This window comes from Athene noctua, chromosome 23 (genome assembly GCF_965140245.1).
Source record: "Athene noctua chromosome 23, bAthNoc1.hap1.1, whole genome shotgun sequence".
Classification (NCBI taxonomy): domain Eukaryota; kingdom Metazoa; phylum Chordata; class Aves; order Strigiformes; family Strigidae; genus Athene; species Athene noctua.
In genome coordinates this window covers 4,791,919-4,813,640 of record NC_134059.1, presented here as the reverse complement: position 1 = coordinate 4,813,640, position 21,722 = coordinate 4,791,919, and the positions used below count along the sequence as shown (strand labels likewise).

The window sequence follows — 21,722 nt, the reverse complement described above, 5'->3', positions numbered from 1 at the left end:
CGATGCCCTCGCCTTGCCCATGCCCCCAAAGCCCTGCTCTGGAGGAGACGGAGGAGGACATCAAGGAAGACCATGGGTCAGGTGGGAGGATGTGGCACCAGACAGACGTGGGATGTGTCACAGCACCCGGGACCAGCACCTTATGGAGGAAGACCATGAAGCGGAGGGTGATCAGCTCTACTGGGACTTGGTGGGAACACAAAGGCTTTGATCTGGTGACTTCCATCCATCACCGGGCACAGGAGACACAAAACCACCCCAACCCATGCCAAGACCCACATCTCTGCACCCTCCAGTCTGGTCTGAACCCCCACACACCAGTGCCTGGGAAGGGGGAAATAAAAACAAGCAGAAAGTGAAAACTGCTGCTTTACACTGCACAGAAGCACCACAGAAGTGCCTGGCTGGGCAGAGCCCAGCAGGTCAGGGCTCCAGGATCTCCTGAGGAAGAACAGAAACCAGTCCCAGGGCAGAGCAACCACCAGTAAGTCCCTCTGAGGTCCACCAAGGAGCTGGGCAGCCCCAGGCTTTGCAGGGAGAGGTTCAGAGCACCCCAGGCTTTCATTTCTACATGTAACACTCCTGCCTTCTTTGATCTCCCCTCCATGCTCCCTGGGTGCCAGCCAGCACGAGAGCTGTGGGAGTCTCTGGGTGCTGCCTGGGTGAAGGGGACCAGCACCCCCCAGGGAAAGCAGGAACCAAGCCTTGGCCACGCAGGCTGGCTCAGCCCTTGGAGACACCGGGGTTTGGGGACCACAGGAGGCTCAGGTACACCCAGCAGGACCCCAGAAGGGTTTCCTGAGAATAGATGTGCCCAGCATGGGAGACACCAAAGAGAAAACCTTACTTCTGCCCTGGACAGCACTGCTAAGGTCTCCCTTTGGTTTCCTGCCCCAGGAAGGACAGATCCAACCCCACCCTGCCAGGTCCTGTCCATCCAAGCCATAAATAAGCCCTTTAAATTAACCAGAGCCGCCACACCTCACACAGTACATTAGAATGATTTAGCACCGAAGGATCATGCGATGCTTAACACTTGCACAGCACTTTACATCTCCAAAACACACCACAGATATTAATCTATCTTAAAGATGGAAAAGGCTTATTGAATTATCAAGCCCAGGCTCTCCCCACTAGCATGAAGCTCCCTACCAAAGATGTACCGAACACCCAGACAGCCCCATCCATCATCCCCCTGTCTCACACCCAGGCTGGTACCACAAACCTCTCCCGGGCACAGCCCAACACCTCCCTGGCACATGGTGAGGGCTGGCAGAGCCCTGCCCAAAGCCCAGACAAGATTTTAAATTTATATAGTCGCAAGGGCTAGAGCTCAGCCTCACCGTGGCCACAGGGCTACAGAGGTGGTGACAGTCCTACCTGGAGCCAGCACAGCCTGGGGAAGGATCTGGCCACCCACCACCCTCTCATTTCCCCCAGATGCTACTTTACTGCCAGGACAGAGCACAAGGAGGAAGAACAAGAAAGCAGCACGATCCCAAACCACCCCATGGCCTGGGGGCAAGCACGTGCAGAGCAGCAACCCCCGGCTCTTGCGGGTCCTTCCCCCTCTCCTGCTGCCTCTCATCCAGTTTAGGAATAATTCAGTAACCACAGTTTGTAGGAGCACAAACACTTGCCAGAGCCTCGGGGAACTGCAACAAATCCCAGTAGTCCTTCGGGCTCAGCAGGCACCTGCAACGTGCCGGATGGCCAGTTCAGCTCAGGCCTCTGCCATCACCACTCCCCATTAAGCAATTAGCCAATTCCCCGCAGCAGAGACACCTTATCTGGGCTTGGTGAGTGGGGACAGGGAGATTTTGGGGTCTGTGGGGATCCTAGTTCACGTCAGAAGATCAAACCACTTTGCTGGGAGCCCGCCTGGGTAGCAGCATCCCAAGGATGGGGAGACTTGTGCTGGAGCCACCCCACGGTCCCTCCTTCCAACCCCCACAGCCCACTCCATCCTCCGCCGCTCCTGCTCCCAGGCTGCATCTCACAGTTTTTCCTTTGTTTCTCTGTTATTTTCCCTTCTTCCACTCCCCTCTTTCTCTCTCTCTCTCTCTCTCTATTAAATGCAATACTGGTGTTATAACCCACAACTCCACCTGAATGCTAAAAGGCCGCTGGAAAGAAACAGCCACCCTTCTACCTACCTGCAAAATATAAGATGAAAAAAGGGAGAGATGCAGAAGGAGTGGGAGAGGGAAAGGAAAGAATCTTTATCAAGGCACAAATAGGATTACTCCCTGTGACAATCTTTGTGCTCCTTTCCGAAGGGCTGTGATCTGCTCGTTGGGTATCTGTGACCGGGAGCCAGGGCATGAGACTCGATTAAAATTCTGCTCAGCAGGCGAGGCGCTCGTCTGGCAATCGTTCATCCTGGGGGGGAAGGGGGGAACGGGATGGGGGGGGCTGCTCCATGTCTTCTCTCCTTGCCTCCTCCCTGCCTGGCCAAAGGAGGGCCACAGGGGCTCGGGATGGAGGCGATGCACGCCGCCGTGCCCACGTCAAAGGAGATCTGGGGGCAGGGACACAGCCCTGCCTTTCCCCGGGATCCTTTCCCAGTGATTTTTTTTTCTTCACGTGGTGTTTTACTTTAACCAGATCCCTGCCTCTTCAGCAGGGCACTGGTGATGGAGAATTCCCAGCTATTCCCGGTGCCACCGCACATCTAGACCAAGCTCAGTCAGCAGGGGCACGTCTGGGTTTAACCCCTGGGATGCCCGTCCTGCCCAAACCCCTGCGGGGAAATGAAGCCTAGAAAATACCTGTTGATCTACAGGCTACAAACTGGAAGTTGGATTTTAATAAACAAATGGAAAAGAGCTCTTCTCCCTCACTCCTCTGCTTTGGATAGAAGTGAAAAGACCAGTTCCCACCTGACTGTTTCATAGACTTCTGCCTTTTTACCTCTCTGCCTTTTTGATCTCCTGGTCTACAATAACCCAACTCCTGGCACCAGCTATTTTCTCAGATAAAAGACAAAAGTCCTTTTAGGTCCATAAAAGCAAAATGCAGGCAGGGAATTCAAGGTTCTTAGAAAAGCAGAAGGATGCGGTGGGGAGGGGGAGCTGGAAATGTATCTCAGCTGCATATTTGGGTACTGGTGATACCTTGCCTGGCTCATCTCCAGCCTGGGATAAACACCACAGTGGTGAGGCGGGGGGGAGAGAATCAGTGGGACCAGCTCTCCTGCACCCCAAGGCTCCCTTGTCCCATCGAGAGTGGTGAGTAACCCCAGGGCAGGGGGCAAAATCTCCTTCTTCCTTTTTTTTTTTGAACCAAAACCCAGAGTCATCCAGAAGCACTCCTAACCTGGAAAAATGGCCCTCAGGGACAGAGCAGGTGGGATCTGGGACCGGGGGTGTCATCCTGGTCCCCCCAGCTCCCTGGGTCAATGGACTGGTGTGCTCAACCTCAAATGCACTGCAAAACGCCGGCTTACGAGCTGGTGCGGTGTTTTCTCTACCAGCAGCGGACAGAATTCCTCCAGACTGGGGAGAATTAGGCAAAGGCAGTGATTTTGGTGCGGCCCCAACCAAGGCTTAAACCATCAATTTGAACATCAGCCTGAGGTGCCAGGATGGAAGGAGCCGAAAAATAAACAGTCCATTGCACAGCCAGAGCCACACACACCGGTCAGGAGCATCCTCATGAGACGGGGCTCCCGCCCCAGCCCTGCTGCTCCTCCAGCAGCCCCCCCATGCCAGGAACAGGGTCTGGAGCAGCTAATTCCCTAACCATAATTATCAATTTCATGCATATCTTATGCAAACCGCTGGTTCACTGACAAGATGGAATTGATTTAATTAGAATTTCCATCATTGAGCCATTTGGACGGCAGCTTTTAATTAGGGAGAGCGTCAGGCACCGCAGGGGCTGGAGGAGGGAGGGGAGGGCTGAGGGGGGGATGGTCAGACCTTGTCACGGGAACAGAGCGAGCTGCAGCCCCCGTCCCGCTGTCCCTTCCCCAGGGTTGCAGGATCAGGCCCAGTGCCAAGACAGGATCCAGCCCTCAGCATCTCCTTGGAGAGCGATAAAGATCCTGCACCCACAGACCCTGGGCTGTTTACCAGGTCTCCGTGCCTCAGTTTCCCCCAGCTGAAAATGGGGGGAACTGCTCCTACCGCACAGGACAGGCAAATCGCTTGGGCATCGTGACGCACCGACACGGCATGGAGCTGATAAATTCCTCTGTTTCCCAGCTCCGGGTGCCACCGAAAGGCAGCTGCTCCGGGGTGACACGTGGCAGCCACTCCGGGGTGACACACAGCAGCGGCTCCGGGGTGACAAAGCCTGGGGCAGGGAGCAACAGATTCCTGACCTGCCCGCTCCTTTGCTGGGACTTGTTAAACCGAGCGTGTAAATCGGGCAGCTCCGACGCCGGGGCTGAGGCCGGCGGGGCACAGGCTGCTCAGTCCCCTTCAATAAATCTGCCTCCTGTCAAGAAATAAAGCACCGGGGAGTGCAGCAGCTGGGGGAGGATCTCCCGGCCAGCCCTGGAATGGGCTTACGCCAAAACAGCTCATCTGGGGGTGCCGGCAGCCGATGTAAAACCAGCGATGAGAAAGAAAACTTTTTCTTAATTGCCCGTGGACCTGGCTTCCCATGCCAGGGAGGCAGCTCCAGCAGAAAACCCTTGCACTGCCAGAGGCTGGTTAAATTCCTTTTTCCAAAAAATCAGCTCCCATCCCAGCCGAGAGCAAAGCACGGGCTGCAGAGCCGCGGATGCCGCCCTTCGGCGTGCTCCTCGCCCACCCTGCCATCCCCCCTGCCTTCGGCCTCACACTCCTCCTCACCAAGCAGTGCCCTGCCCAGGGACCCAAGGAGGGGGCTGCAGGGCTGGGGCAGCCCAGGGGAGCCAGACAGCTGCAATTTGATTTAATAAACCCAGTGAAGAACTAGGAAACGAAGTGGCAGAAGCGGGTGATTAATCAGAGCGTCCCCGGCCGATTTCCACCTTCCCGGCTTCATGAAGGTTATTTACCCACTAAGTGGGGAAGCGTGGTGCTGAATGCAGCAGCCCTCCCATCCCACGTCTCCAAAGCCTCAGAGCATCCCCGGTGGCGGGGAGCAGACACAAGCCTGAGGGGCTCAGCACCGGGGGCCTGATCCAGCTCTGCACCCCCACCCCGGCTGCAGCAACCCGGCCCCAGGCAGCAAAACCTCGTGTGTCTGCAGGTGTGGAGCACCACACTTGATGGGCATCGTCCTCCGTTATGTGAATTATTCATGACGTACAACACCCCTGCACTAAAAAGAGCTGCTGCACTCCCTGCCACAGAGAAAACAAGCACCTCAAAGTGTCCAGCGTGTGTCAAATCCATCCGCTGGCTGGGGATGCTCCTCACCTGGCTGAGCACTCGGGCTTCATGTCCCAGCTCGTTCTGGATGGGGTTAAAAAATGCAGCCCTAGACCCTGACACAGCTTTTTGGGGGGATCACATTTGCAGGTGATGGACGTGGTTCCTTTTACATCACCATCGCTGTCATGGTTCAGGAGAAAGTGGGTAGAGCTGGGGCTGGAAAGCTATAACAGAAAGGGGTGGGAAGGAGCTGGAGCGTGCCAGAAAGCTCTCGCAGTGACGCCAGAGAGATGCTATCGCAAGGAGCCGAGACGGGGGATTTGGGGGAAGGCTTTTCTGCAAGCAGAGCTACAAGGAGTGACGAAACCAGCTTGGACAGAGGATGCCGCATCTGCAAGTTGTTCCACTGATGTACAGCTTTAATTAGGCAGTGGCATCTAACGAAGGACACGTTATTTATTTATGAGCGACAAAACCCCTGGCAGGGAGGGGCAAGGCTCACCGCAGGTGGGGGAAGGCTGGTGGGGGTGCGGGAGGGGAGCAGGGCTGGGGCAGGGTGGGATGCTCAGGAGGGGAGTGTGGGATGGGGCGAGGGACCGTGGAGGGGGACAGCATCATCCCAGGGCAGGAACAGCCACCTCCACCACACGCGTGGTCAGAGGTAGAGAAGGGGGCTGCTCCAAGCTCCCAGGGATAAACTAGGGGGGCTACTGTGACCCCCTCCCAGCAAGGGCTCTGCTGGGACCCATCTACTGTGGCTGGAGGGGGCAAGGAGCCGTCACTGAAACGCGGGTGGACACAGGGAGGGGAGAGGGAGGGGAGGGCTCCTGCCCGTGCGCCGATGGGCGCAGGGGGAGCTACGGAAGATGTTTACTCCTCGCCTTGTTGGACTTGTGAATTGATTTTGTGCCTGTGCAGCTCGCTGGATGTGCTACAACCCTCCCAGAGAACTACTTCAGCAATTTAAATATCAAAGTAGTTAGAGGGCAATTGAAATGCCCCCACACTTCCCCCCACCTCCAGCTGCCCACGGGGAGGGGGCAGCCCCGGTGCTCCCCCAGCATCGGGAGTGGGGGCCCCTGTTCCAGCTCCCAGCACTTTACCCCAGCACCTCCTCGCTGGGGGAACACCAAGGGGGACGTCAGCAGCACTCACCTCGTGCCCCGATGCCATGGCAGGAGCCAGAGCTCCGGCAAACGTCATTCCCAAGGGAACGGGCAAAGGCAACCGCCTGCGCCGCGGCGCCCGGGAAGGCGAAGGCTTTGCTGAACCTCAGAGTGGAGTCCCCCTCGCTTAAAGGTCAGCTGCAGCGTGAAATGGAAGTTGCCTTATTTTCATTTTAAGCATGTCCCTGCCATAAACCCACTATTTGAATAACAAAGAGCGGCAGCAGCTCTCAGGTCACGGCAGGGGTGAAGAGCCCCCTGAGCCCCCAGCTGCTGCAGGAGCAAGGCTGTGCCCTGTGAGGCAGGGTGAGACCCCCGTCCCATGGGAATGATGTCGCTGTGCTGGGGACCATCGGGGAGTGCTGGGTGCACCCACACAGACTCACTGCTGACTGGGAAGGGTTGAGCTCTGCATCCTCCCCTCCCGGGGGGTTTTGAGGTCTCCATCCTCTACCCACCTCCTCCCTGTCACGTTGGGCTGAGAACAACTCTGGATTTTAAAGCTGCTGGGGACACCCAGGGCTTCAGACATGTCCTTACTGGGCCACCAGCAGCACCAGTGCCCAGGTGCAGGGGCTGGGGCATGGGCACATCTGAGCACCCATGCACAGGTCACAGCTGCTTTGCCCAAGGATCGGAATTGGATGAGAAGGGGTAAAAAAAAAAAAAAAAAAAAAGAAAGGAGGTAGGTACCCCCCACTCCTCTGACTGTCACTCCCCTGCCTTCTTTCCTGCTGCCTGCCTGCCTCCCTCCTCCTCTCCGAGGCAAGCATTCAATCTTTTTTGTCTCAGCAAATAGCTTTTAAGTTCCTCCCGCTCCCTCTAATTTATATTATTTTAATTATTGAATAGCTCTCTCACTCATCGCCTGGAACATTAACACGTTTTAAAAAGAGGGACCCAGAAAAATCAAACTCCATCAGCGATCTGTTTTTTCTGTCTTCACTAACAGCTTCCAGCCCTCCCAGGAGGGCACCTGGCGCTCTCAGCACACCAGGACGGCAGAGGAAGAGGAGGGGGGGGAAGAGAAAAAGGAAAACGGCATCAGCCCTCCAGAACCGAGGGGTTTTGGGGTGCTGGGAGGGGAGACAGAGCTGAGACCCAGTTCCAGGGGTAGCGCAGGGCTCCCAGTCCCGCTGGGTGTGCAGAGTATTTACATTTCTCCCTGCCATTTGCTGCGGAGGGGGCTCTTGTTCAAACACTCTCTCTAGCCCAGGGACGTTGTTGTGGATAAATAAATGCACAGCGAGGGGAAAAGTAATTATAAACTCCTCAGCTTTCCTGTGGCTGGCACGGAGAGCAGGAGGGAGTGCCAGCCCTCGTCCCACCACAGCCCTGAGCACTGGGAACCCCCCCCCCCGCACACGCGGGACCAGTGACACAGGACAAGTGTCCCCAGGCTGGCTGATGGCCCCTGGGCTGGAGGAGAGCGGTCACAGCCGCCCTCACACCCCGTCAGCAGTAGCTGCCTCCATCCCAACAGCAAACACAGCGACCCTGCAGGCATTTGGGTACAGTGTGACCTTACATTTCGGGGGTGTAACCCACACCCCCTTATCGAGCCAGCTCCCATAACCAGCGCCAGGGTGGTCTATACTGAAATGCTCCCAGCTACCAGCTGCCTGCAGGCAAGTCGAGAGAGTTAGTCCAGCGGTGACAGCCACAGGCAGGGAGGTGCCCGGCATGTCTTACATGATGACAAAGGGCGTCTTACACCCAGGGTGCTGAGCAGGACAGCCAGGGCCCCCCCAGGCTGACCCCTGGGTGACACCACTCCCACAGACCAGCCAAGCCCCCTCAAGTAACAGCCAGGGAGGGGGGGTGAGGGCTGCACCCCAGAAACCCTCAGGGAGCTCCCAGGGAGGCTGGCCCCTCTCCAGCCTCGGAGGTTTTCAACATCCACCACAACCAAGCCCTGAGCAACCCGGTCTGACCCCAGAGATGGGTGCTGAGCTCCCCACAGTCGCTTCCAGCCGAAGTTATCCCACCCCCCACCCATTCTCAGCCCACCTCCTCACCCATCCCCTGCAAGGTGACCTCCCTCCCACAGCCCCGCTGACACCAGGGGCATCAGCATCCCCCCTCTTGCCACAAAGCCAGGGGAAAAGAGACAAAAATCCTCCTGCTAAAAATATCATCAGTGGAGGGGGATGGAGGCAGGGATCTCCAGGGACCTGAGGGAGGCAGGTTTTAAGGGCACTGGCTCCTGCCTACCCCCAGCCATGGAGGAAAAGGCACACGTGGAGAAACATTGTAAAAACACCCACGGTGGCTTCACCGAGGGGTTATTTTCACCCTACCTTGAAGAGCCGCAGGATGTTGGCCACCATGATGGAGACGGAGCTGCCCGAGGCGCCGATGACGCCGACCACCCGCTCCGGTTTGGTGATGATGGGGGGGCCGCCGTTGACGCAGCGCACCTCGGTGCTGTCCTTTTCGATGAGCGCTTGCACGAAGGTCAGCGACTGCTCCAGGGCGTGAGTGTCCCGCGAGCACGTGTCCAGGATGCGGGCGCCCAGGGTGATGTTGGGGAGCAGGTCGGGGTCGTTGTTGATGCGGTCCAGGGCGAAGAGCATGGCCTCCAGGCGATGGATGCCCTTCTCCTTCTTCAGCTCCCCGCAGGCTTTGCCCTCCGCGCCCCGGCTGTGCACGGGGAAGAGCCCCCCGAGCGTGATGTCCCCGTCGATGCGGATGGAGTTCATGTGCGGGTAGCCCTGGCCCTTGGGTTTGGCGGCACCCCCGGGCGCCCACCCCCAGCTCCAGACACTCAGGAGGAGGCAGAAGGAAAGACGCTCCATGCAAAAATAACCCCCACTCATCGCCAAAGCCGTGCTGGGGCAGAGCTCGCAGCCCGAAACGCGGCGGCGGTCAGGGAGCGAGGCTGGCGCGGGCGGGCGACATGGCTCCCGGCGGGCTCCCGCTCGTGGCACCGTCAGCGGCTCCCGCCGGTGATGCCGGGCCCCGGGGAGCAGCGGGGGGCCAGGCTGCAGGGGGAGGGCAGGGTCTGCATGGCTGCGCTGGGGAGAAGAGGCGGCGATGAAGACACGAGCCCAAACAAAGCTTCGGGTCCTTCCTCCGGAGCCCTTGGGGGTGGGAGACAGGAGGGAGGGGGAGAGAGAGAGAAAATTAAGCAGAAGCATGAAGACATCAGCTATTCCAAGCTTTCACCGGGGAGCCCAGCAGAAGTTAGTGCTGGGAGTTATTGAAAAAAAAAAGATTTGGGATTCACTTGATTTTGGATCCACACCGACAGCTTTGGCTCAGCCCAAACTGCACCCGGGCAGAGGGGCTGGTGCAGGGGCCCCCAGCTCACTCTGCCCGAAGGAGCAGGACCAGGTTGGTAGCCAGCTCAGGGCTGGAGGGAGGCCCTGGGATCCCGTTCCATCCCATCCCCTCTTCAGGAAGCTGTCAGGGTGGGACAGGCCCCAAGACAGAGCTCAGAGCGGGGCAAACCCCACATGCACCCACAGCCCTGGTCCCTGCCTGCCCTAGAGCATCCACCCTGCCCCAGGGCATGGGAGCCAGGCTGACACCTTAAAGCTGAGCTTAATTTAGACCCTGAGCTGATCTGGGGAGAAACCTGCTCTTTAAACAGCCCCTCTATCAAGTGGTGAGTCCCCTCCTCTCCTGCTGCACCCACCTGCCCTTTCCTTGTCCCCATCAACGGCCCAGCCAGACACGAGCTCCTGTCCCCAGCAAAGTAGGCTGAGGCTGAATATCCTCCAAAGCCTCATCCCACGTCTGCCAGGCACATGCCCTCGGTGAGGATCAGAGGCACGATTCACCCCCCACCCCCTGCACCACCCAGCTCAAACAAGGGAGGTGCCGAAGGAGCCGGGGGCTGTTTTCCAACAGGCTTTTCAATCGCCTGCCACGAGCCCCCATGTCGTGAGCACCACGCTGCAAACCGAGCAGGCTGGGAGCTGATCTGTGTCTTAAGCGAGAGCCAACACGGCCAGACACCACCAAAACCCGGCGTTACAGATCTGAATCACCACCCGAAGCACTGCTGCTCCTGCTGCTCTTCCTTCAGGCCACCAATTTCCGAACCAGCAGCTGCTTCCTTGCAAGCATCCGTTATCGACAGCTTCCAGCAGCAAATATCGACAGCACCGAGGGCTCGTCCGAGCTGTGGGGGCAGTCTGGTGTTCTGGCTGCCCCAGGCAAGAACCCGAAGGTCCATTCAAATTAAAAGTGGCAAGGATAGATGGTCAGCTGTGTGCCAAGAGCAGCGGGCTGAAAAAGCCATCGGACCCCAAGCTGGGTGCCCAGGGTGGGGTGGAAGGAAGGAGTGAAGGCTCCCTTGGGAAACTGAGGACAAAACTGCTGGTGAAGGCACTGGGAGTGGTGCCTGGGCGATGCCCACGGACACACGCTGCATCCTGACCCACATCCCAACACCTCCCGGAGAGCCAGGGGGCATCGGTATCCCCAGCACCAAGCACGGCCTGTGGGGAGCATTTCAGCATCACCAGCTGCTCTCCCCGGAGAAGCAGCAATCAAAGAGCAGCCCTGCCCTGCAGCGCAGCATCCTGATTAACCATCAGACAGCACGGGGTGAGATTTGGTCCTTTCTCCAGGTGGAAAAAAAAACACTCGCTCTTGTTAACCGCCATCTCACCCCGCTGCCCCAGCACTCCGCTGCCCGCACCATATCTCGGAAGTGCCGGCTCCTCCAGAGGCAGAGCTGGAGCTGGCAGAGAGGGCTCAGCCCATCCCAGCCCCTCCGTTCTGGCCCCACACCCTCACAGGAGCCTCCTGCTCGGAGCTGGGGGGAGCCCCAGGGGCTCTTACCTCTCTCCATCCTACAGCACCCCCCTGTGCCCTCACCTCATCTCTTGCTATCACCACAGAGCCCCTCGAGTGGGCACAGGCTGCTGTCACAGTCTTGGCCCCGAGATCACTGCAGAACAGCCCTTCGTCCCCCTCCCCACGCCCTGGAGCTGCCCCTGCCCAAGCAGTACAGCCTTCTGCCTCAGTTTCCCTTCTGAGCGAAGGCTCTGCCTTGCAGCCTGTCCCTGCTGTCTCCAAGCAGCCACTGATGGATGCTGCGAGAGCAGCACATGATTAATGCAAGGCACCAAAAAAAAAGCAGAGGAAAGCCGAGCAGGCAAATGCATTCCCCAAGCAGGATGGGCTGCAACAGCGAGACCAAAGAAACAGCTTAAATTAATCTCAGCTCAAGTGCAGATCCCGGCATCCGAGCCCGCGCCTGCTGGGCCGGATCCTCAGCTGGCCCAAGGGGTGCTGCCCGCCGGAGACGGCCCTGCCGAGCCCTTTACACCACGGAGGAGGTTCCCATCTCCTCAGCTGCCCCAGCCGGGATGGCCCCTGCCTCAACTCACCTCCATAAATTATGCACATCCCTGCCCGTCGGAGCCAGTTGAAGGCCCATCTCCAAAGCGTTTCTGACAGCCGGGGCTTTTAAGCAACTGGAATTATCCAGTGCCAAGCTCTTTGCTTCAAAAGGCAGGAGCTTGGGAGTGCTGCAGCGCAACACCCGCCCGCCCGCTGCCAGCAGAGCCCCCGCGAGCACAGCCCCGCTCAAGTGGGGATCAAGGACAGGGACCAACCCTCCGCACGGCCCCGTCTCCTCTGCAAGAATCATCCCACGCGTCGGCAGTGGGAGCGGAGCCGCGGAAAGCTCCTGCTACAGCCTGGAAGCGGGTCAGGCTCTGCCCGTGGCGAGGAGGCAGAGGATGGGGAGACCCAGAGATGTTCAAACACTGCAGCCCCCCAGGCAGTCCCGCACCAGCTGAAATCGGATCATTTCTCACACCCTCGCCCCTGGAGCTGTGACATTTCTGCCCATCGGAGAAGGTGTGATGGTCACCGTGTGGACACAGTCCCAGGAAAATCCTCTGAGCCCACGGCAGCTCCCGCAGAGCTGGCAGTGCCCCCCGAGCCCACAGCCTCTCCCTTTCTTCTTTTAAGCTTTTTCCTCTCTGTTGTCTCCCCTTTGATCATATAATCTGAACGAACTGAAGGTAAAAATATCACGGCAGGCAAGAAGAAAGCACAAATAATGGGGAGGGGAGGGGGGGAGCTGGTTTGAATCCCTCGCTGAATCATTAGGGGAGATGCAGCCTGAATTACCTGATGAGCCTGTGCTGCAAACGGCCTGGGCGCTCGTCGGGAAGGGGCAGGAGTCGACAACCCCCTTCCCTCCATCACTCTCCACCTGCCCTGAGCATCCCCACAGCCACACACCAGTCGCTGCTCCCCACACAACCCAAACCTTGGTCCCACCCGTGCCGGGGACGCGGCCAGCCCTGCGTGGGGCTGGGCGAGCAGGAGCCCAGCACTTACAGCTCAAGGGCAAGAAGGAGGGAAACCCATCCTTCCTCTGAGGTGTGGGACCGGGCTCTGCATCCACAGGGAGCCCAGCTCCTGCATCTCCCCAAAGCAGCTCTCCCACCATGAGGCTGATCCCGCACATCTGGAGGGAGACGCACATCTGGAGGGAGACACCTGCCTACAGCAGGTGCTCGTGGAGCGGGGAACAGCCCTCCCCATGCGCTACGAGCCGCCCTCCTGTCCCATCTGCTCCGCTCCACAGGGCCAGCACTGCCCCGGGGGAAGAAATATTTGCAGATTTGCCAGGTCAGGTGCAGGTACGCACCCCCGCGGGTGGCCATAAATGGGGTGGGATAAATGCCCAGTGCCAAAGGAAGGAGCAGCGCTGCTTCCTCCCGCTGCCCACCGGCACACTGTCAGTGAGGAACGAGCTCTTCCATCACCCTCACCCCAGCCAGTGCAACAGCCGGATCCACGATCTGGAAAGCAACGCGAGGACAAATCAAACCGAGTGGATCTCCGGGCACAGGCCATTGAGCCAGACTGACCTCACGAGAGTCAGGAGCTCTAGAAGTGGGTGCTGGGGAGAGCCAAGGGGGTCAAGGACAGCGCTTGGCTCCTGGGCTCTGCCACTGCCCTGCGGGTCCCCAGCACCCCAGGACACGGGGCTGGCCCTGCAAGGTGGCATCCTGCCCCCCTCTAGTGGTGGCCGTGCCACCAAGCCACCGGCCAGCACCGGCATCGCCACCCAGCACGGCACCTGGATGGGGCAGAGCGAGGGGCTCAGCTGGGCAGGAGAAATCAAACACTGATTAAAAATTCCCCTGCGCCGTGCAGAGCTCCTGCTGCAAAACCATCGCCAGTGCCCGGAGCAGAGACTGTGTCTCGGCGACAAAGACTGGCCATCCCAGGCTTCACCTCTGCAGCTCCTTCCCGCAGCTCCTTCCGTGCATCCCTGCAAGCACCGCACCGCCCGGGGCCGCAGCGAGACACAACCCGGGCTCGCCACGTCCCGCAGAGCCCAGAGATGCTCACAGGTGCTGGGATGTATCCCCAGCCGCATCGCCAACGGCTGCTGCCGGACACACGGCCCGGACACACGCAGGGATCTGCACCTCGGGGCTTTGGAGCCAAGGCCAGTGCTCCCAGTCGCTCCCCAGTTGCTCCCTGGGGCTGGTGCATCTCCAGGAGAGGCAGCTGGAGCCCCCCCTCCACATATTGCATGGGTTTTGTTTGCAGAATTTCCGTTCCCCAGCCTGGTGTTGCTGCAGTCCCAGGAACAGACAGCCCAGAGGGATCCCCAAATCTCAGCGACCGACCCCGAATGAGCCGTCTCCCAGCCTGACCCCCAGCCCCGGGGCCCATCGCAGCTGCGCAAGCACAGAGGGGCTCTTTGCTGGAGCCCCCCAGATCTGTCCCTCGACACAGGGATTTTGCAGCAATGAAAAAGCTCCTTCAGGGAGGGAAATAAATAAATACAGACGGAAACGGCCCATTTCTCTCCCTCGTTCCACTCCCTGCAAGAATCCCAGTCAAAACCAAGTCATTTTACTGCCATTAGCTCCGTGGAGCCCGTGCCGCTGCAGGCAGGCGAGTTCACATCTCGTGCCATCAACCCGAGCGCCAGCTAAGCGCTAATCACCGCAGCTTTATCGCAGCTTTATCACCGCTGGCAGTGGGCAAAGGCGAGTTATTTAGATCCCAGTCTGAGCTTATCTCAGGGTGGACCGAGCATCCCACCCCTCTCCAAGCAGACCCTGCTCCCACGGACTGCAGAGCTCTGCTGTCGGCTGTGCAGGACCTGTTGGCTCCCAGTTCAGAACCAGGACACTCACTGGTTTTGCGCTGAGCCCACCCAGTTGTATCCGGGCTTGTTAAACCAGGCTGAGCCAGTGACGTGGACCACGAGGTGAAGAAATAAGGAGCCCGCGCCCAGCACTCACCTGCACCTGCCCATCCCTGGCTGCCAAGGAGCCGACTGCCCACCAGCCCACCACCAAGGAGACCTCCCCAGCCCAGCCGCGGCACTGGGAGGGCTGTGCCAGCTTCTGCCACACCGGCTGCCGTGAGCTGGCTGGCATCTTTTTGAAAATCAAGGCCGTTTCTTTCCCCACCTGCTATTCCTTCGGCAAGCGGGGCCAGCCGGCACGCAGCACAATATCCCAATTAGCGCACGCTCGCTCTTCCCCACTTGCAAGCGATTACAGGGAACTTCGCTTTGGCTCCTGGTTTTTTTAATTGCAAAAGCTCCGTGAAGTACAGCAGAATTTAGACGCGGAGGGAGGGGACGCCAGGTTATCTCTCGACAGGCAAAACCTTAAGTATTCAGGTCAAGTACCCCAGCGTTCACTAAGAGGAAAAGCAAGGCCACGGCTCAGCAGGCAGCGGTGAGCAGAGACCCCAGATTTTACCATCAAAACCCACCCGATGCGCTCCAAGACACAGACCCCTGCCCCAGCAATCCCTCGATCAATGCACAAACTGATACCATGACGCTTGCATAAGCCCAAGCCAGGTTGCCAACTCGAGCTCTCTGCAACCGGGTCCTGCCAGCACCTGGCTCAGAGCCCCACGGGGGGTTAAGCCGGGTACCACCACCCTCCTCACCGCCCCGGAGCATCCCCAGAAGGATGCTGAACCTCAAAGAAAAATGCTCCCACTGGGCACAGATCAGGGAATGTTTATCATGCGCTATATATATATAAATATATCTCCTTAACTGCAAGCTCTGTCCTTCCCCTCCCTGCCGGCTGCCAAGCAGGCCAGGGCTAATCCCTGACTTCGAAGGATCGGACGGTGCGGCGAGGGGAAGGCGAGCAGGATCTGGCCGCGGAGCAAGCGGCGATGGCAGCGGCTCCACTTGCGGGAGGCGACACGGGGTCTCTGCCGGCAGCCAACACGCACCGAGCTCCAGCCAGGAGAGGCCAGAGAGAGAGAGGGGGAAGGAGGGAGGGAGCCGAGCTCATCCCCGCTCCTGCCACGTGCAGCAAAATCCCACAATTAATTTTTGATCACCTTCTGCAAATTGGGATGGCGCTGGCTCGGAGAGAGAGCACAGCCGGTCCCCAGCAGTGCCCACGATACTGCCCAGCTCCCCATCACACCTACACCCCGAAATCATGGTCTGGCAGCACCAGCCCCTGCCTGTACCCAGCCTGGGAAAGCACCAGTAGGGGTAGAGACCCCCGTCCTGAGCCGGGCTTTGCCCAGGGCCACCCACAGCACAGGGGCCCAGGGAACGGGACCATCCCGCAGAGGAAACCCTTCCATTAGCCGCGAAGCTCGAGAGGAAGAGTCGGTGCCCGCAGCGGGCGTGAAGCCGGGGAGGGCGGCGGGAGCGGGTTCGCGTACGTTATAATTAGGACCTGCCACATCTTCAAGCCGTTGCCTTTCTGGGAAGAGCTGGAAGGGGGTGGCTGAGCTGACAAATCCATCCTCCTCCTGCTTGATGCCAAAGTTGAGGCACGTGACGCTCTTTTTTGGGGAGCCGGCAGGCTCCTCCGCAAGGCGATGCTGGCCCTCGGGATGCAGGGACAGGCCGCGGCTGCACCCGAGCTTCGGATTTCACTGTAAAATCCCCTTGAAGCTCCCCCTCTGCTGCCCAAACACCCTGGGGTGCTGCTCAGCACCACCAACTCCGCGCCTGCTGCCCTCCCCAAAAGGGGTTTGCCTGGACCATCCCAGCCTGCTGGGGGGGGCCCGCAGGGACCCACCACCCTCGCCACGGCCCCCGGCCCTGCAGCCCCCCAGCCTGGCCGAAAGCCGCCGGGATTTCTGCACATCCCATCGGAGCGCGGCTCTCGGCGGCAGGACACAGGGAGGAGGGTCTCCCCCCGGCTCTTCCCCCCAGCCACAGCCGTGCCCAGCACGTCCCCCCGCACCCCCCACCCGCTGCCCTGGTATGGATAAAGCCCTGCTTATGGCGAGCAAAGGGAAAGAAGGAAATGAGCTGCTTTTTTTTTTTTTTTTTTTTCCCCCTTTCTTTTGGCACTTCTCTTGGCATTTTCCCGAGCTCCTTGCTGCATTCAACAGATCAGCTCAGTCCTCTCCCTCCCCGAGCCCTGCCTCGGTGAGCGCGGTGCCGGTGAGCTCCCCCGGTCACCCCAGCCCCGCTTCGTGCCATCCCCCCGTCAAGCCCCAAGCCAGAGGTCACCGGCGATGGCAGCGACTCACTCCACAGCCTCTCCGTCGCAGCTGAAGGCAGCGGGCATCCCCCCCCCCCCCAAAGCCCGAGGAAAACCACAGAAAAATAACCCGGCTGGCAGAGCACGGCCAACTCATCACACCAGGAGGAGGAGGAGGAGGGTGGTGGGGCTGTGCCCGGGCAGGTGGTGGGAGAGTTCTCCGTTTTTTTCCCACGGCTGCCAACTTCCCCGGCAGCTCCCGGAGCCACACGGACCCGCGGCTTCCCCAAACCACCGAGAAGCGGGAGAACGCTCCGGAGAGGAAAACAAACCTGGGAGCGGGTGTCTGCACCCAGAGCCGGGCTCCCTGCCCCAACCCGGGGGTGCCTCCGCGGGGTCACTCACGCTCCGGGGAAGGGTCTTACCCCCCAAAACCCCTCCAAGGGGGGAAGGGGCAGCCCCTTCCCCGCTGACCTGGGCAAAGCCCCGGCTCTGCCCCCCCTGCCCTGCCCTGCGGAGGGCTCTGCGGGCCCTGCCCGCTGCGGCGACGTGAGGGCACCCACCCGCCTGCGGCTCGGCCCCAGCCCCTGCCCCGAATCCCTTTTCGCAGCCCCCCCCCCCCAGCTGGATGAGCCCCCCCCCTCACCCCCAGCTCCCTTCTCGTAGCCCACTCCGGGGTGATGGGCACCTCTGGGGACAAAGGTGACAGGCTTGGGGAATGATGGGGAAGGGGGTGTCCTCCCCCCACACACACCAGTGCACCCCACGGCGGGATGCGTTGGGGTGCGGACGGTGCTGCGGGGGGGCGAGGGGCAGCGCTCCGCAGCCCCACAACTATGAATAATGCCATGAGTGGGAGAGAGGGGAGCCGCCGGAGAAGGGGGGGGGGGACGGGCTCTAGGAGGGGGGCTCCCTGCTGCAGCTCCCGCTGTCGCAGCCCCCCGCCCTCCCCAAACAAAAATAATAAGGAAAGGCGGAAAATTTGCTGGAGCGTTGCGGGTATGGGGAAGGGGGGTGTAGGAGGTGGAGGGGGGGGGGAGGAAGGAGCCGGGCTGCAGGGAGGAGGAGGAGAGACACCCCAGCCCCTCGGGGAAGGTTTTGGGGAGACCGGGCGTCCCGGGGATGCTCCGCGCCCCTCCCGCGCCGCCCCGCACTTACCCGCGGGCAGCGCAAAGTTGGCGGCGCCGCCGACCCCGTCTCCGCCCGCGGCCGCTGCCCGGTGCCGCGATCCGGCTCCGGCCCCGGCGGGGCGGGGGCACCCCGGGGGGGCCCTGCGGCATGCGGCGGGGGCAGCCCCCGGCCCCCCCCCAGCCCCAGCCCCGGCCCCGGCCCGGGAGCCGAGCGAGCCGCAGCCGGGCGGGACCCGCCGCGCTCCGCAGCCGCGACGAGGAGGAGGAGGAGGAGGAGAAGGAGGAGGAGGAGGAGGAGGAGGAGGAGGAGGAAGAGGAGGAGGAGGAGGGCCGGGGCCGGGGAAGTTTTGCATGAAGAGGCGCTGGGAAGCCCGCCGCCGGCGTTGCCAGCCTTTTAAAGCACTAGCGCACCGCGGCGGGGGGGCGGCGGGGGACCCCTCCGGCTGCTCCCCCGGCTCCCGGTTTGGGGGAAAGGGCTGCAGCCCCGCAAGCCCCCTCGGCCCAGCAGCGCCGGGCTGCAGAAGCCCTGGGGAGGGGGATGGAGCCGGCCCCTCTCATGCCCTGCTGCCCCCCAGCACCTCTCCCCGCCCGGGCTTTGCATCCAGACGTTATTTTGCTTGTGCTTGTCCTTCCCTCCCTGCCCATCCCCTCCAGCCCTCACCGCGGCCAGCGACACGGCAGCAGGACTGAGGGTGCCTGGGCCTCCAGACCCCGCCGGGCTAAAGACCTTTCCGCAGGTCACATCCTCCGCTTTCAGCATTTGCAGAAGCCAAGGGCCCGCGACAGCTCCCACGGGTGCAAACGCCTTCGCCGAGCCCTGCAAGGAGCAGGGGGCACAGTGGGGGCACAGCGTGGGTGCCCCACACATCACTGCGAGGCTCCGGCTCCCACTGCATCAACTAAGAACCAGCCCTAAATTTCCCCTCCCCATGGTGGGAGCAGCTCCCCAGGGCAGTGACGAGGGAGGAGGCTCATCACCCCAAACCGTTGCCCTTCTCTTAAAATGATGCCAACACCCCACTTCGCACACGTGCCCGCGGCCCACGGCTCGTGCGTCGCCTCTTTGCGCTATCAAACCACCCCCCCCAGGCCCCAGAAAGCTCCGAGGAGCCGATCGTGGTGTGTCAATTCATTAATCCAGAGAAAACACAGCCCCCTAGTAATGGCCATTGACACATTAACTGCTCCGATCCATCATGGTAATGACTGCGAGATAATCGGTCACCGGAGCGATTAGGGAATACACCTGCCAGCACACGGGGCTGCGAGAGCACCCGGACTGGGGTCCCTGCACACAAAACGGGGGTCTGGCTGTGGGGAGGGCTTTCAGCACCTCCACCTGCCTCTCCAAGCACCAAAAAGCAAAGCCCAGCCCTTCCGACACCCATTTCCAGCCTCGGCTTCCCTAAGGGTTGATTTGTGTTGCTTGCTTGGAACAGGGAAACGCCAGCCCCTGCGCGGGGTCAGCCAGGCCCTGGGCAGGGAGGGAGCTGCTGCGAAGGGCCCGGGCCCTGCCCCTCGCCCAGACCCTGGTTAGGAGCCTGGAGATGAGTTGGATTTCCAGGAGCACTCAGGACCATCCAGCTCCCAGCACAACGCCCTGGTCAGGCCTTTGAAGGAGCTATGTGCTCTCCAGAGAGATGCACTTGCCTGAAAAGCTGGCCAGCTGCCCTCCTGCCATTAAAATAAGTGGTGGTATTCCCAGGGATTCAGATACTCACGGGATCATGCCCGAAGCGCTGTCTCCTGCGGAGAGACCAGGCTGTTGCAGTGATTTCATTTACAGCGAGAGAGCCAGGGCGGTTCTCCTTGTTATTCTGCTCCGGTGCAGGGGAGGGCAGCGCCAGGAGGGGGACAGCCCCGTCCAGCCCCCCCATGAGTGCACACACAGGGGGTACAACCCTCATCCACGCCAGGAATGGAAGCAAAAGGACCTCTGCGCTGTGGCTGATGGAGAGGGGACGTGAGGATGGATGGTGGTGACAACCCAGCTCTTAGTTGCCATCTGCCCCACCAGAAGCCACCTCCTGTCCCCAAGCAGGGCTCCAAGGCAGCAGCTTTTTGAGGGGGGGTCTATGACTTATTTCCAAAAGGCTCTTGGAGGGGTGAGGTCTCGCCCAGGCCCTTCTGCAGGGGGAGCAGAGCAGCCGGTGGGAGATCCAAACACTGAGGACCCACGTTGTCCCCACCACTGGCAGCAGCTGAAACACTGCAACAGAGCTGGGAGAGCCCTGGGGACCCAATCAAGGACCCACATTTGGGGTTACCGGGTGATCTGAGGGGGCTATTTGGACTGGCATGATGTAGGGCAGAAAGTCCTGGGCAGGAAGGGGTCTGCTCCCATCGGTGCCCAGGGCGACCAAGTCTCTGGGAGGAGAGGACCCCCCACCCACCCCGAGCCCCAGATTGCCTCAGGGCACACCAGAGGCACCAGCCAGCGCCCCAAACTTATGGGTCACCCACAAGCCAGGACTGCGGGGGCTCCAGCCACCACGGGATAAGCCCAGCACAAATCCCTTCACCAAAAGCAGCTCTTGGAGGCATCCTGAGGTCAAGCTCTCTGCTCCGGGTCTGGTGAAGCCCTCAGCTCCCAGGGGATTTCTAAGACACGTGCTCTGCCTTCAAGGAGAAACAAGGGCACCCCGCTCACAGCCTGGGGTCCCGCAGCACTGGGGCAGGGCTCTGCGCCCAGGCCAGCCTGCTCTGCTTTGCCCAGGTCCCAAAGAATCGCTGGGGGAAGGTGCCTGGGCTAAATTACACAGAAGTTTGGGCTGAAGCATCACTTGAATTGCCCCAGCAGCCTGCTCCCCTGGCTCGGGTGGAAAATAATCCTCATCCAACCCCCCACCAGCCCCCAGTCTTGGGGACCTGAGTCCCAGGGATTTGGGGGATACTCCTGCCACCAGGACTTGCTGGCAGTGTTTCTCTCCTTTTCTCCAAGCCTCATGGACCAAACAACTCCCCTTCTCACACCCCATCAGCCAGAAGTCAAAACATCATCAGCAGTCGTGTCACCACGGAGAACATCAAAACACAATTAACATTTGGAAACCCAGCTCAAGCCGATGCCATTGAGCTTCCCCTGGCACAATGGGAAAGTCCACGCTGTGGCAGCTGAGCGGGACAGCTGGGGGGGCTCAGGGGGGGATGGGAGATGCCCCAGTAATACCGGTGAAGCAGCCCGGTTACCCCAAAAGTGGTTCAGCAAATCCCACAAAGGTCGCTGCTGCTGCTGCGGGCAGCACTCCTCCTCGGCACATGGGTCAAAAGATGATCAAATACTCCAGGAGAGTTGGATACTGTCAGCAAAAGGATGCAGTACCGTTGTCCAGAGGATCAATACGGCCTCATCAGGTTCAAAGCAAGAGGAACTGACCAACTCACGGCCTCTCCCATCCCAGGGGCAGGGCTGGAGGGGTCCACCCCAAGCCAATTCCCAGCTCCGTGTTCATGGCCATCCAGGAACTGCAGGGTGCTCCAGCATCTCCAGGGCCACCAGTAGCCTTTCCCTGAGCCTCCAGGGTTTGCAGACCCCCGGGCAGGAGGCTCTGGCATGCCCCGAGCCCACTCAGCCCATGGCTGACTCCCAGCCAGGCACAGCTCCAGCCACAAAGCATCCAGCATCCCACTGCCCTGGCACCCATCCAGAGAGGAAGGTCACCGTGTCCACTGCTAAAGCCACTGAGCACCATCAGG

The 21,722-nt window shown here is 60.3% G+C and overlaps 1 protein-coding gene across 1 annotated transcript in view; it reads right to left on the bottom strand.

Moving 5' to 3' along the window:
* Positions 1-18,273, bottom strand: part of GRM4 (glutamate metabotropic receptor 4) — a 51,171-nt gene extending 32,898 nt beyond the window's left edge. The window contains exons 1-2 of the mRNA XM_074925768.1: positions 18,055-18,273; positions 8,776-9,558 (exon numbers count right to left, since the gene is read on the bottom strand). Of these exons, the coding sequence (XP_074781869.1) occupies positions 8,776-9,294 (519 nt within the window). The 5' untranslated portion in view covers positions 9,295-9,558; positions 18,055-18,273. The remainder of the gene's footprint in view (positions 1-8,775; positions 9,559-18,054) is intronic.
* Positions 18,274-21,722: the final 3,449 nt, after the last annotated feature.